This window comes from Ascidiella aspersa, chromosome 6, assembly GCF_963924565.1.
Source record: "Ascidiella aspersa chromosome 6, kaAscAspe10.2, whole genome shotgun sequence".
Taxonomy (NCBI): Eukaryota; Metazoa; Chordata; class Ascidiacea; order Phlebobranchia; family Ascidiidae; genus Ascidiella; species Ascidiella aspersa.
In genome coordinates this window covers 25,708,045-25,720,789 of record NC_139452.1, presented here as the reverse complement: position 1 = coordinate 25,720,789, position 12,745 = coordinate 25,708,045, and the positions used below count along the sequence as shown (strand labels likewise).

Here is a 12,745-nt window from a genome sequence, read left to right as displayed (position 1 = left end):
AAAACGGAAAGTTAACCGCAAGATAAACAGGTTGATTAAAGTGGATCGTGATGTTGACATTGGACAGCGATGAATAGGTAATTAAACGAATTAAATTGCAGCCAGCAATGCGTTGTACGGGTGTGCTGGTGTTTTCAAAAATCTTTAAAAAGGGTTTGAAAGCACGATTTAGAAAATGTTAGACCAAACGACGCCGCTACTATCAGCATACAGACGTTGTATAACTCAAAACGCTCGTGCTATCGCTGCTACCCTGCTGTTTGCGGCCCGCCGCCATTTTTGGCCCCTTTCTTTGACCCTTGGGGCCCTGGGCGCCCGCCTGAGACCTGGCCCCACCCTTGACCGGCTGCTGGCCCGGGACCGCGTTGCTGGGTAGCTTCCTGATGGTGAACCCTGACCTCCGGACAATGCGGCGTTGGGATATGGGCGGTGCCTTGACCACTTCGATGACCCCACTAATGGGAGGCGTACTGGAACGACTGGACGAAGCTTCGCTCCAGGCCTGTAAGAATTAACAGAACAAAGTGAAAAAAGTATTATGAGATGGTGATGTTAGATAGATCAGTACTCCGCCGAGACTATGTCAGGTGTGCCGCTGACGTTTCTGGAAGTGTTTCACTTTTTTTGAAGGATAGTATTTAATCAAATCGATGAATTACCACGAAAATGGTACATTCTGGCAGGCATTTTGATCTATTAAAAAATCCAGGTGTAACTTTTTTGAACTTTTGTTTTTTAAATCTATGTTAAATCTATAAAACGTTTTTTAAATCTATGTTACGTTAAATTGCCGGAAGTCAAATTTAAAAAAACAAAGTTTTTTTACTAACCCTATAACATGATTCAAGTATACAGCAATTGCTTACAAACTTTACACCAAAGTCTTTACACCAAAGTCTTTACACACAATTGTCAGGTTTTATTTTTCGAAAATGCCATTAAAAGTCCTTAATTTGTCTGATCAACTTTTGCAAGGCGAGCGCAATTTTCATGAATTTGGCCGGCTTAAAATATTCCAGAAAGACCGTTATAAGTTCGTTTAATTGTCAATTGCTTATTTTGTCTGGGCTGGCAAGGCGATTGGTGTTTGTGAAACTTGAAACATCACAACACATGGGTAAAGTGGATCTTGTACAATGCACAAATTCCCAGACATGTTATTTTCCCAACAAAGTCATAAAAGTCATAACCGTAACACAAAAATAAAAAAACAAAAAACACACACACACTTTTTTCTACTGTACAGTCGAAAGGCACACTTTTTCATAGAGTCCCTAATAACGTCATAACCGTGACGTAAAAAGGCTGTACTGAAACCAAGCCATTAACAAAAGCCCTTTCTCTTACGCACCTTCCACTGAATTCCAGTATTGACCGAAAAGGTGAATTCAATTCCCTTCATGTCGAACTTGGGGTGACTGGCGGGCAGGGGAAACACCACGGCAGGGTCCTGGCTCTTCAGGAACGCCTCGAGTCGGCGCCGGTGCATCCGCTCCCCCTTTAGGACTAAAAAAATAGGAAAGATTCAGCATATTTGTAGTGAGCTTTACGTGTATAACCTCTTGCGCAGTGGTTCCCAACCTTTTTCGGCTTGCGGCACCCTCCAGGCATTATGAATAGTTCGCGGCACTATTGCTGCTATATTTGCTGAGTGCTTAACTGTAACGTTGGCACCCTTGAGCGTTAAAAAAGGCACCCGAGAGTGCTACGGCACCCCGGTTGAGAACCACTGTTGTAGCGGGTCACATTTAGTTGTTTTTGTTGAACAAGTCTATAGGGGCCGCTATAGGATTTTTGTTTGGGGGGAATGATTGTTTTAGAGTTGTCGTCACAAAGGTACATCAAAACGTGACGTCACAAAAAAGTAATGTTTAGAACACTAAACAGTTCGACAATTTGTTAAAGTGTTAGGTTGAATAGATGTTTATTTTGAGACAAAATCTATTTTAGTAAGGTGCATCTAGCGAAAAAACGCCTTTATATCCTTTGGGTTGCCAAAATTTTAAATTTGCATGTTGTGATGAAACGAACGACGCTTTTCGGCTAAAACAAATTTATTAAAATATGTCAAGACATACTAAAAATGCAATTCATAAAAAAATGCATTTACGTGGTTAAAATAGGCAAGGCAAAAAATACAGTTTGAGCGAGGGGCATGGCCATACTGTAATCAGATCAAATTCTGATCTAAATGCCCGATTTTCTTGTCGTTTTCTTTCTTGCGTATGCTAACGAAAGACTAACCACCAACATCTTGCCCATGTAAGCTATTTAGGAGCCACAAAAAATATAGTTAAAATCAGCAATAATCATCATTCTCTCCGTATCGCGGAGTCATTGTGCTATTGTTCGAAGTTTATTTATTGAGTGTTTCGCAAGTACAGCTGTACGTGCTTGTCTGACTGTTTACTGTAATGATTGTCAGCCTTGGACCATAATGCTTGGAGGTTGTAGTAGGATATCAAAGCCCATGCAGAAGTAAGTAGTATTTTAAACGTTTCGAATAACTATTCATTCATTTAAATGATTAAAATGAAAAAAAAATATTCTAAACTTGCAAAACTGATACCTACTTCTGTATGGGCTTTGATTTTATCTTGTTTAGTGGATGTTAACCTCAAACTCAACATACCAGGCCTTTTTCCCTCTCTCTCAGACGGCGACATTGCTGTAACGAAGCCGGCCCAGAATGGCAGCAGCTCGTTGAATACCGTGTGTTGAGCGTCTTCGAACAAACCGGGGGTGTGTGGGTCTCGTCCCTTGTCGGCCACAAAGGCGTCCATTGCACGTCGAAGCCTCTCGGCTGTTCCCGTCTTAATGTCGATCTGTTGGAATGTGTAGGGACGTTGAAAGATGGATCCGAAATGCGCGCGATGTTGAGCAAGTTTGTGTGGTTTACATTATTGAACAATTCATGAAATACACCAACGCAGGCACGCATATATTGAACAGTTAATGTTTCACTGAATATGTAATGTTGGAAATCATCTTGACCATTGCAAGATAAACGTCGACCTAAATTCCTGATCAGTAACAGTAACAGCAGAATACTCTAGCAAAGCTAGTAAGATGTTAAAAAAATATATATATATATATATATTTCGCCGGCAACGGCATCGTCAGTATATCTGAATAGACAACGTAACAGTATACGTATTAGGCAGAAGAATAAAAAAAGTATTAAAGTAGAAATAAATAAATAAATATATAAAATTGAACAGTTAGACGACTTTTTAAAGACCACGTCCTACAGCGGTATCCGTGCGCGTCCTTTTGGCGAAAATCAGGCTATGTTAAACTGCTGGTCGGGACAGAAAGGCTTTAAAAGGTAAAGTTTCTCGCGTCTTATTAATATTTTAAAGTAGACTTGAGTCGCTGTTATTAAATCTCTTGACCTAACTTGAAGGCGTATTAAATTAACGAACAAGGCAACAAACTAAAGAACCAGGCCAGCACACACTTACGAACTCTTGCAGTTACCAAAAGCAACGTTTCAACCAAATAAACGTATTAGGCCCTCAATATATACCTGTAAGGTGGGCTGCATCTGCGAGTCGACGAAGCAATCCCTGATGCTATTGATCTTGGCCTTAAGCAGAACAAGGTCATGGTCAGAGTGGAAACACGCCAAGAACTTGTTGACCTCCACGTAGAACATCAGGTCGTTGTGGATTAGGGGAAAACCCTCCTGGTTGCCGAAGCCCTGACAATAAGGAGAACGATTAGTTTTTCAGTTTAACGTTGGTAAGAATGGTTTTTTGTCTCCATGTAAGGCAGTGGTTTTAAAACACTGGTCCGTGAGGAAGTTTCAAAGGCCTGCGAAATATTTTTTAAATATATTATTTGACAGCTTTCGTACAGCATTGCTTTTATGATTTCCGATAGAAATGTTCTACAAACTATTTTACCTGGATTTGTTTTAAATGTTCTTCTTGTTTCAAATTGATAGACAGTTAAAAAGTTTCATTTGTTGCAGTAGCCTTTTAATTTATTTTTAAAGCCTTAAATTATAGTTAACCTCGTCGCCGCGATTAAGATAAACAAGTGTTGCCTGTTTAGTTACCAAAATTAGAGGTAATAATGTTGGGTTATAAAGAACTAGGTATATTTGAAAGCGCTAGCAACAACATAATTATTTTTATTATTATTTATTTTTTTGACATAAAATTGTGATCTCAACTGAGAGGTACAAGAAATAAAGGTAACACAAAAGTAAATGAATTTAACCTTTAAATAGGTAGTTTTCAAATGTTATAATCGGTCAACACAGTTTTAATAAATGAAACTCAACCTAAGAATTTCATTCTAAGAGTCGAATTTTGCAATTAAAAACAGTGTATTGTATTTAAACGGAGTATGTTTGTAATAGAGTATCAAAAACTGACCTGTAGGTATTTGTAGAAGTGCACCAGCTCCAACGGGAGGTTGCCCTCTTTGGCGCGATCCAGCGACTCCATGAAGATCAGCTTGTGGTCGCTAGTGGGCGTCTGGCGAGCCGAGTGCTTGCCTAATGCTCTGCGTCGTTTGCTACTCGGCTTAAGCGTGAGGGTCTTGAGCGCCAGTTCGGCCGTGGTAAGATGTTGTCCGAGGTCACTTCGTATGTTTAGTTTGTATTCCTGCGCGTGGTTGACAAAGGGGCATGATTTTTTTACTTAAAAGTAGACCTGGGTGGCGAACGAGGTCTAAGTAAAAGTACCAACAAAGAATGTAAGAGTTGTGGCTTGTTCTTCCAATTGGTCAAGAAAGAGGGCGAAAATGGCTGAGCAAGTCAATCATGGTCTAGCCTGGTATTCTAGCCAGTGTTTTAATGACTGACTTAAGTTTTCAAATGACTTGACTTGACTTAAGTCAATTAGACCAACGACTGGGCAGAAATAAAGTGTTTTTATTAAGCATTTTTTACAAAGATGTTGCGTTTTGTGTTATTTTTTAGTTGAGTTATTGCTCATAGTTGGGTGAGTTTACCAAATTTAATAGTTTAACGTTTAATTTTTATGACAAGGACTTGACTTGAAATTGACTTATTCTAATTATGACCTGACTGGGACTTGACTTGTTGAAATTGACTTATTTATTCAAACTTGTTCACAACATTGATTTTAGCAACCTGTTACTAGGGTACAGGTGCTGCCACAGAGGTAGAGTCGGGGTAATAATCTCGCATATTAGCACGAAGCCGTTTCCTATTTTGTTTAAAGTAAAATTTTATACTTTAACGGTTGGTTATTTATACTTATTATTATACCGCTTCTGTAAACTAATGCCTTAAAGCAGGGTTTCTTAACCAGAGGTGGGGGCCTACAAATTTTAATAAATAAAGACACCCAATGACTTGCGTTCAAGTCAAGCATTTAGTTCCTCCGCCCGTATATGTTTAATTCGTCTGAATACCTTCAACAGCGTGTTAAAGCCGAGTGAGAAGTTAGCGGCGGCCTGATCCAGGGTGGGTGTGACGTAATCTTGAACCTCGCGAACCGACTCGTCGGACGGGTTCGGAAGTTCTCGCAGCAGCTGCGAAGATCGTTCGGATGGCATCGCGATTTGCTTCGGACCTGCGCGTGTAAATCAAGAATTGAGTTTTTTATTCTTGTGCAATTCGCGTTAAAGTTGGCTGCTGAAATGGACAAGTAGTCATTTCTGTGCTTTTTAACATAAATAACAAACAGAATAGGAGGTGTTCGACTTTTAAATAAAATGCGCAATAAAGTTACCGCACAGTACAACAACGTATGCCTTCAGAGAGGCTTACCGAAGTCAATCACCCTGATTCGGATACAGTGCAAGCAAGACCAAGGTAGGAAACAACTAGCTTGTGGTAAGGTTCGAACTCACGACCTCCGGGACCGTTGCTCAGCCAACTGAGCCATACGCTCAGAGGACAGCACGTCGACAAACAAACATAGCACCACTGCCTGATGCATCCTGTTCGTACATACAACCTTAAATGAAGGGATCAGCAGCCCGTATTTCAGCAACTGAAACGTTCGCATTGTGTATTTTGTGATCAAGCGCTTCTGGGGTCGTTCTTGCCAACGATAACGACACACTTTATATGGTACATCTGATGCCTTGCCTTTTCGAAAAAAGGTATGATGTGTGCCGTTATCATTGTCCAGTACGATTCCAGAATGCTTGATTACACAACTCACATTGTTTATAATGTACGTTTAAGTAAAATTACCGTATTCACGAAACTGGAAAATAGTCAAAACCACAATTAAAGTATTTTTCATATTGTTTAATTAAGTTACTTTAATTTACAAGCAGTTTACATCAATTTAGAACTCATGCTCAGTTTAGCCCAATAAGTGTACACCTGCAGAACATCGTTATGCAATTTGTTGCTTTGCAGGTTGTTGTATACTTACACAGCGAAAAAACAGTATACGAGGACTTAAGTTACCTATGTTACCGCCCTTCCTTTGACTTTTTGCTTTTATTGCGGTCGACACGTTACTAAAATCTTACCGGATGAGTGAAGGTAGGTTCGTACTAGCTCGGATGAGAGCGCGGCATTCCTCTCTAGTTCGGTGCTTGGCACTGACATAAGGGCGTCGCACAACTGGTACATTTGCATCACGTTTTGAACCTGAAAATGTATTATCAAATTACTAATTAAGTGGTATTATACCTTGCATTTCATCCATTCGAGCTGTGGTATCTAATTATAATAGATAAGGATCCAAACCAAGGACAATCAACACTGAAATCTTTATCTTACATCACTACAGTTATAAAAGCCAGGGGACTCATGTCTTTGGCGTGCATGATATTTTTTCGTGAAAGAGGAAAACTGATTAGAAAGGATTATTGTGATTACGCCAGTTTGGAACATTTAAAGCTATAATTGGCAGTTTCCTAGTTTGATAGAATAAAATTTTGTGAATCCTAAAGAATCATCAATTAAAAATGACAAAGGTTATTCTCCAAAATTAAAACACCATTTAAAATGCGTTGTTCTTCAAATTTGTCAAGTTTGACAAATAGAAAATTAATAACAAAGTCAAATATGTCGGGTAAATCGACACCATTTAAAAAAACGACGTTTAAAAGATTCTTGCATAAACTTTAATTGTAATTGACAGAAATCCAATTAATCACTTATTTGGCCTTGAACTGAAACATAAATAGATAATGTGTATTTTTATTACTCGACCCATTTGCGTTAAGAAGTCATTCTCAAGATACATTTCTCCGTGCATAGTTTACCCCACAAACAGAAAATATCCCTGTTTATTAAAGTGTGCAACGCGAGCCTATATCCTCACCTCAACGCTCTCGCACTGCGAGATAAACTTCCTGAGAAAAGTGTACAGCAGCTTGTTGGCCTTGATCTCGGCGAAGGTGAGTCTGTTCGGATGTTGAGCTATCATCGCCTTCTTCTTCTTCTGACGTCTGCTTCTTCTCTTTCCCTCCTCGCTATCCACGTCATCGTCATCTAGCTCTGCTCCGTCCTCTTCTGCTCCGGAGTCATCCGCCTGTTCTTCTCCCGGTTTGCCGGAGCCGTTCTCCGGAAGAGTGAACTGGACCTGCGGCAAGAAAAAGAGCGACATCATTAAACTTGATTCGATGTTAAAACATTTGTACTAAACCCTGGATACAAAAAATACAGATGTGCTTTTTAAAATATGGTTGAGTTGCTTCTGAAGGCAAAGAGACGTTGAATACACCTTCACATACTCCTTAAAGAACAGGTTACCCAGTGTTGTACTGTCTTAAGTTAATTACTTGTGCTCTTAAGTCATTGTTTTTAAATGATTTTACTTGACTGAAGTCTTTTGGGCAAATTGACTTGACTTGACTCAAGTATTTTAGACAAATGACTTGACTTGGCTTAAAAGTCTTTGGCACAAATTACTTTGGGTGATGCTTGAATAACTTATCAGTCACATTAACTGAGGATGATACAAGCTCGTATCGAAACGTCTTAATCAAGATGATGTCGACCTACTCGGCTTTTTTGGCTTTGCAATTCATTATCACGAACTATTAAGTTTTAGGTATAATGTCCGTTTTCTGCATTACCTTTGAAGCCTGGTGTCCTTTTAAGTGAGCCGCTGCAGTCCTGAGACGGGCCGTTTTTCTGGCGGCAATCGTTTTCTTGACTGGAGCCCGCTGCGGCTTTTTGGCGCCTTTCTGTCGAATGGAAGATGCGAGTTGCTTGAGTCGCTCCACGTCGTACGAGTACATCGTACTCGCCGAGTCCGTTTCGGTCGCCGAGTCGTCGTCTGATAAAGTATCAAAACAGCATGGTTACCAAATGGACGAGTATTACGCTTTACACGAGTACACAAGTAACTCTAAATCGATACGAGTACACTTGTGACACATTAAAATAATAGGGTTACCAAATGGCAAAACGAGTACTTCCGTCCTACACGAGTAAGCGAGTAACTCTAAATCGATACGAGTACACTTTTAACTTATTAAAATAAGAGGGTAACCAATTGGCAAAAACGAGTACTTTCGTCCTGCACGAGTAACTCTACATCGATACGAGTACACTTGTAACTATGATTGGGCACTGGGCAGTACTACAAGAGGTAAAACCGACTCTACAAAAGCACACCATTAATTCTGACTCATCACAATTCAATACGAGTTCACGAGTAAATTAGATTCTTTAAGATAGGTGTAAAATATTTAAGAAGACAGTAAGACCTACAAGAAAGGAAAAAGTATTTTGCTCTTCTATTAAATAAGGAAACGTTCCTTTTGCTTATGGTGCCTTGATTAGTTTCCTGTGTGGTAATCTCGTAGATTTACCGCCGTTTTTTTTTAGCTCTTTTACCACGCTGCAAATGAAAAAGGTTGTGGAGCACTGGGTCAAAGCTATAAGGTGCTTTTTAGATTTGTGTAGATTTCTACAAGAATCAGGTCCAAGTCCGACATACCTGATTTTATGGGTTAAAAGCCCTATTATATCAGTCACATTTAACGTTGTCGGACCTTATTCGAAAATGTTCCTATCCTGGCAAGGAAAACCATGAAAAACGGCTACGGAGCACTGGGTTAAAGTAAGTCAAAGCTATAAGATGCTTCCTCACCGTTGTACCAATGCCTGCTGAAGTTGGTGGTTGTGGTTTCGCTTACACTCGTGCTGTCAGCTTCCTCTTTCGTCATTTCACCCTGTGAGTCGCTTGGGGAGGCGGACTTCTGGGATCCCGACTGGATGGAACGGCCCTCTCGTGATCTGAACAAGAGGGTCAGCGATGTTCAAGTGTGAAGGATATGGCGAGTTCGGGTCGGCAGATTTCAAGCCAAAAAAGACACTTTCTACAGAAGCAAGTCTATCATTCTTACTACAAGGGTTGCGAAGTCGGAGTCGCTTTGATTTGCTGGAGTCGGACTCGGGATTTGGAACTCGAGTAAGACCACGTAAAGCTACCCGAGTTATGAAAAAAGTAAAGTTGTTAAACTTTGGAATGCAAACATTTTTAGGCATCATCTCTAGAAATTGAAAAACCTTTGAATTTTTGAATTTTATTTATTTTCCTTGTTTGGGCATAGTAATGACGTCATTTGGTATCAAATCGGAAAACAATGCTTACAAACCTAAATTTTGTGTAGCGGTATTGGAGTAAACAGTTTTGGGCATTCCTAGTCCAAATTGTACACTTAAGAATATTTCAATAAGGTACATCATTTACGAGAATCTCTTAAGGTACATCATTTACGAGGTTTATCTGCAGCTTTATAGTATTTTCATATAATATTTTCTTATTCTTTGACACTGTTTCCGTTTTAAATGTGCTGTTGCTGCCAGGCATTGTTTCAATTGTAAAATGTTTCTTCCGGAAAATTTTTATTAAATTGCCAACGTTTCGATCACCTATTCGGGCTATCTTTTTCAGGGCGATATAATTGCAACTATGGGCGAAATAAATATGCATATACTAGACCAGGGTGGTCCAAACCCAGGCCCACATGTGGCCCGCGACATCCTTGTTCGTGGCCCGCGAAGTACTGTTAAGGTTACACCATTAAATAAACCAGTTTACTATTGCTCATCAAATTGGTGTCCAGGAGGTGGCAAGAATATCTATTTTTTGTGTTAGACCAGTTTGAAAATCGCAATACGCCCTGTGTGCAACTTTCTAAAATGACGGTTTTGCAAACCTTAATAATTAAATATTTGCACTTTGTTTTTGCACTACGAAAATCATTGATCCGCCCCAGGCACGCTTGCAGCACTTTATGTGGCCCGCAAGCATATGCAAGAAATATTGTGGCCCGCGAAGCTGTCAACCTTGGACCACCCTGTACTAGACAAACAATAAAATACAAGCAACAACGGACCACGTGATTTGTTTGATTTCTACTAACAAAAAAGTAAAATATGAATGACTTAATCAATGCCTTGCAAAAGCTTACTCTGTGAAGACTCTAACTTCATGGTCCTTGTATCGCTGCAGGAAAGACGATAAGGTTGAGATGGCGTATTGACGAACAGAGCGAAACAAGTTCGAAGAAACGACGGCCTGAGTTTCTGAAGATAAATTTTAAAGTTTTTTCTTATTTGAAACATGCAACCAGTGTTGTTAACAAGTCATTCGAAAATGACTTAAGTCCCAGTAAAGTCAATTTTGAAAGAGCCTAATTCCAAGTCAAGTCAATATTTTAGAACAACGTCAAGTCGCAGGGCATTGTTTTAAAAAAAGGTAACCGATTTGGTTTAATTTTAAGTATTTATTGTGTTATTGAACACTAAAAATGTGAGTAACACAAACAAAAAGCAAATAAAGGAATAAACTAACACAGGGAATTACATTGTCGATATTTATTTGAAATATATTTTATTGTTTAAACATCGGGTAATTTACTTATTTTATTTCAATTTTATAGACAGTTTTACCTCCAAGCAATTGAGAGGTTATATTTTTATTTCCAAGTAATTCGATGTACGTTCTTAATTCCAAGCAATTGAAAGGTCATATTTTTATTTCCAAGTAATTAGATGCACGTTCTTAATTCCAAGCAATTGAAAGGTCATATTTTTATTTCCAAGTAATTCGATGTACGTTCTTAATTCCAAGCAATTGAAAGGTCATATTTTTATTTCCAAGTAATTCGATGTACGTTCTTAATTCCAAGCAATTTGGAGGTCATATTTTTATTTCCAAGTAATTCGATGTACGTTCTTAATTCCAAGCAATTGAAAGGTCATATTTTTATTTCCAAGTAATTCGATGTACGTTCTTAATTCCAAGCAATTGAAAGGTCATATTTTTATTTCCAAGTAATTAGATGCACGTTCTTAATTCCAAGCAATTGAAAGGTCATATTTTTATTTCCAAGTAATTCGATGTACGTTCTTAATTCCAAGCAATTGAAAGGTCATATTTTTATTTCCAAGTAATTCGATGTACGTTCTTAATTCCAAGCAATTTGGAGGTCATATTTTTATTTCCAAGTAATTCGATGTACGTTCTTAATTCCAAGCAATTGAAAGGTCATATTTTTATTTCCAAGTAATTAGATGCACGTTCTTAATTCCAAGCAATTGAAAGGTCATGTTTTTATCTCCAAGTATTTCGACGGACAGTCTTAGTTCCAAGCAATTGATTTTACATTTTAATTTCTAACTAGATTTACATTCCTAATCTAAGCAATTTGAACGTCCTATTTCTAGTTTCAAGTAATTAAATTTACGTAATTAAATTTATAAAATTTTAATTCCAACCATTTTTAAGGTCATATTTTTATTTTCTGATTGCCATTAGAAGGTCATATCGATCTTTTCAACTACATAGAACCAATATATGGCTATAATTATTAAAAAAAAATATTGCGCTGCCTTGTGCCGCCCTGTTACATCCGACTTACTTTTTCCGGGCGTGGTCGACTTCTTCAGAGATCTTTCGAGGCTGTGTAGTGAGGCGGACAGTTTCTTTGGTGGTTTAATGTAGGACGGCGAATCCTTGGCGAGGAAGGTATTGAAGAGCATGTGAGCCTCAACCGCTCCATAGGCGACTGTAAATGGGATCGGTAGGTTTTCGAGTGTTTTCGAATTGATTACCTTTAAAGTGCCATTTATCACAAATAGCTCATCTGGTAATTAAAATTGTAACAATATGTTTTGATTAATGTTTTGTGTGGTAAGGATACTTTGTACATTAAAATGTCATGTTACGTTATCGGTAGTTTAGGTTAACGCAGTAATAAGTTGACTTTACAATTGTTTAAATTACATAAGTTTATTTTCAAATTACATAAATTGTTTTTTTGAGATTTTACGAAAACCCCATGAGAATATACATATTATTGAGTGAGTGGCCTTTTCATATATATATTCAAAACGTTAAAACAGATTTGTTTATACGCGTACGTAACAAAATATACCGATCTCGGAATAAAACAATACCAAAAACTATTTAAATACGCAATTCAAACGAGTGAATAAAACAACCTTCTTTGGACAAAAAGTGTATTCATTATTGAGTCGAAATTGATCAGCAAAAAGCGGTGCATGTATAAGCAATGTATCATAATTTAAAACCTATTTCAACAGTGGCTTAACAAATCGTCATTGCGGTGCTATGACCCACTTGCGTTTTGCTTGGCGTAGTGTCCGGGCGACTGAATATGCTCCGCGCTCCATTCCGACAAATATTCCAGGCTCATCCAAAAATCATACGTCAGTGTCACGTGATCTTCTTCGTGTCTTCAAAATAAATCAGGATTTGAAATCAAAAGGAATTTCACAAGGAGCGCATATATACAGTGTAGATATTAGCGGGGACAA

The 12,745-nt window shown here is 38.5% G+C and overlaps 1 protein-coding gene across 1 annotated transcript in view; it reads right to left on the bottom strand.

Annotated features, from left to right (window-relative positions):
- Window positions 1-202: 202 nt before the first annotated feature.
- Window positions 203-12,745, bottom strand: part of LOC146141004 (uncharacterized) — a 32,072-nt gene continuing 19,529 nt past the window's right edge. The window contains exons 15-27 of the mRNA XM_083392776.1: window positions 12,549-12,664; window positions 11,827-11,973; window positions 10,375-10,489; window positions 9,048-9,193; window positions 8,026-8,228; window positions 7,269-7,529; window positions 6,469-6,589; window positions 5,392-5,552; window positions 4,386-4,616; window positions 3,530-3,703; window positions 2,633-2,825; window positions 1,352-1,506; window positions 203-502 (exon numbers count right to left, since the gene is read on the bottom strand). Of these exons, the coding sequence (XP_083248902.1) occupies window positions 203-502; window positions 1,352-1,506; window positions 2,633-2,825; window positions 3,530-3,703; window positions 4,386-4,616; window positions 5,392-5,552; window positions 6,469-6,589; window positions 7,269-7,529; window positions 8,026-8,228; window positions 9,048-9,193; window positions 10,375-10,489; window positions 11,827-11,973; window positions 12,549-12,664 (2,323 nt within the window). The remainder of the gene's footprint in view (window positions 503-1,351; window positions 1,507-2,632; window positions 2,826-3,529; window positions 3,704-4,385; window positions 4,617-5,391; window positions 5,553-6,468; window positions 6,590-7,268; window positions 7,530-8,025; window positions 8,229-9,047; window positions 9,194-10,374; window positions 10,490-11,826; window positions 11,974-12,548; window positions 12,665-12,745) is intronic.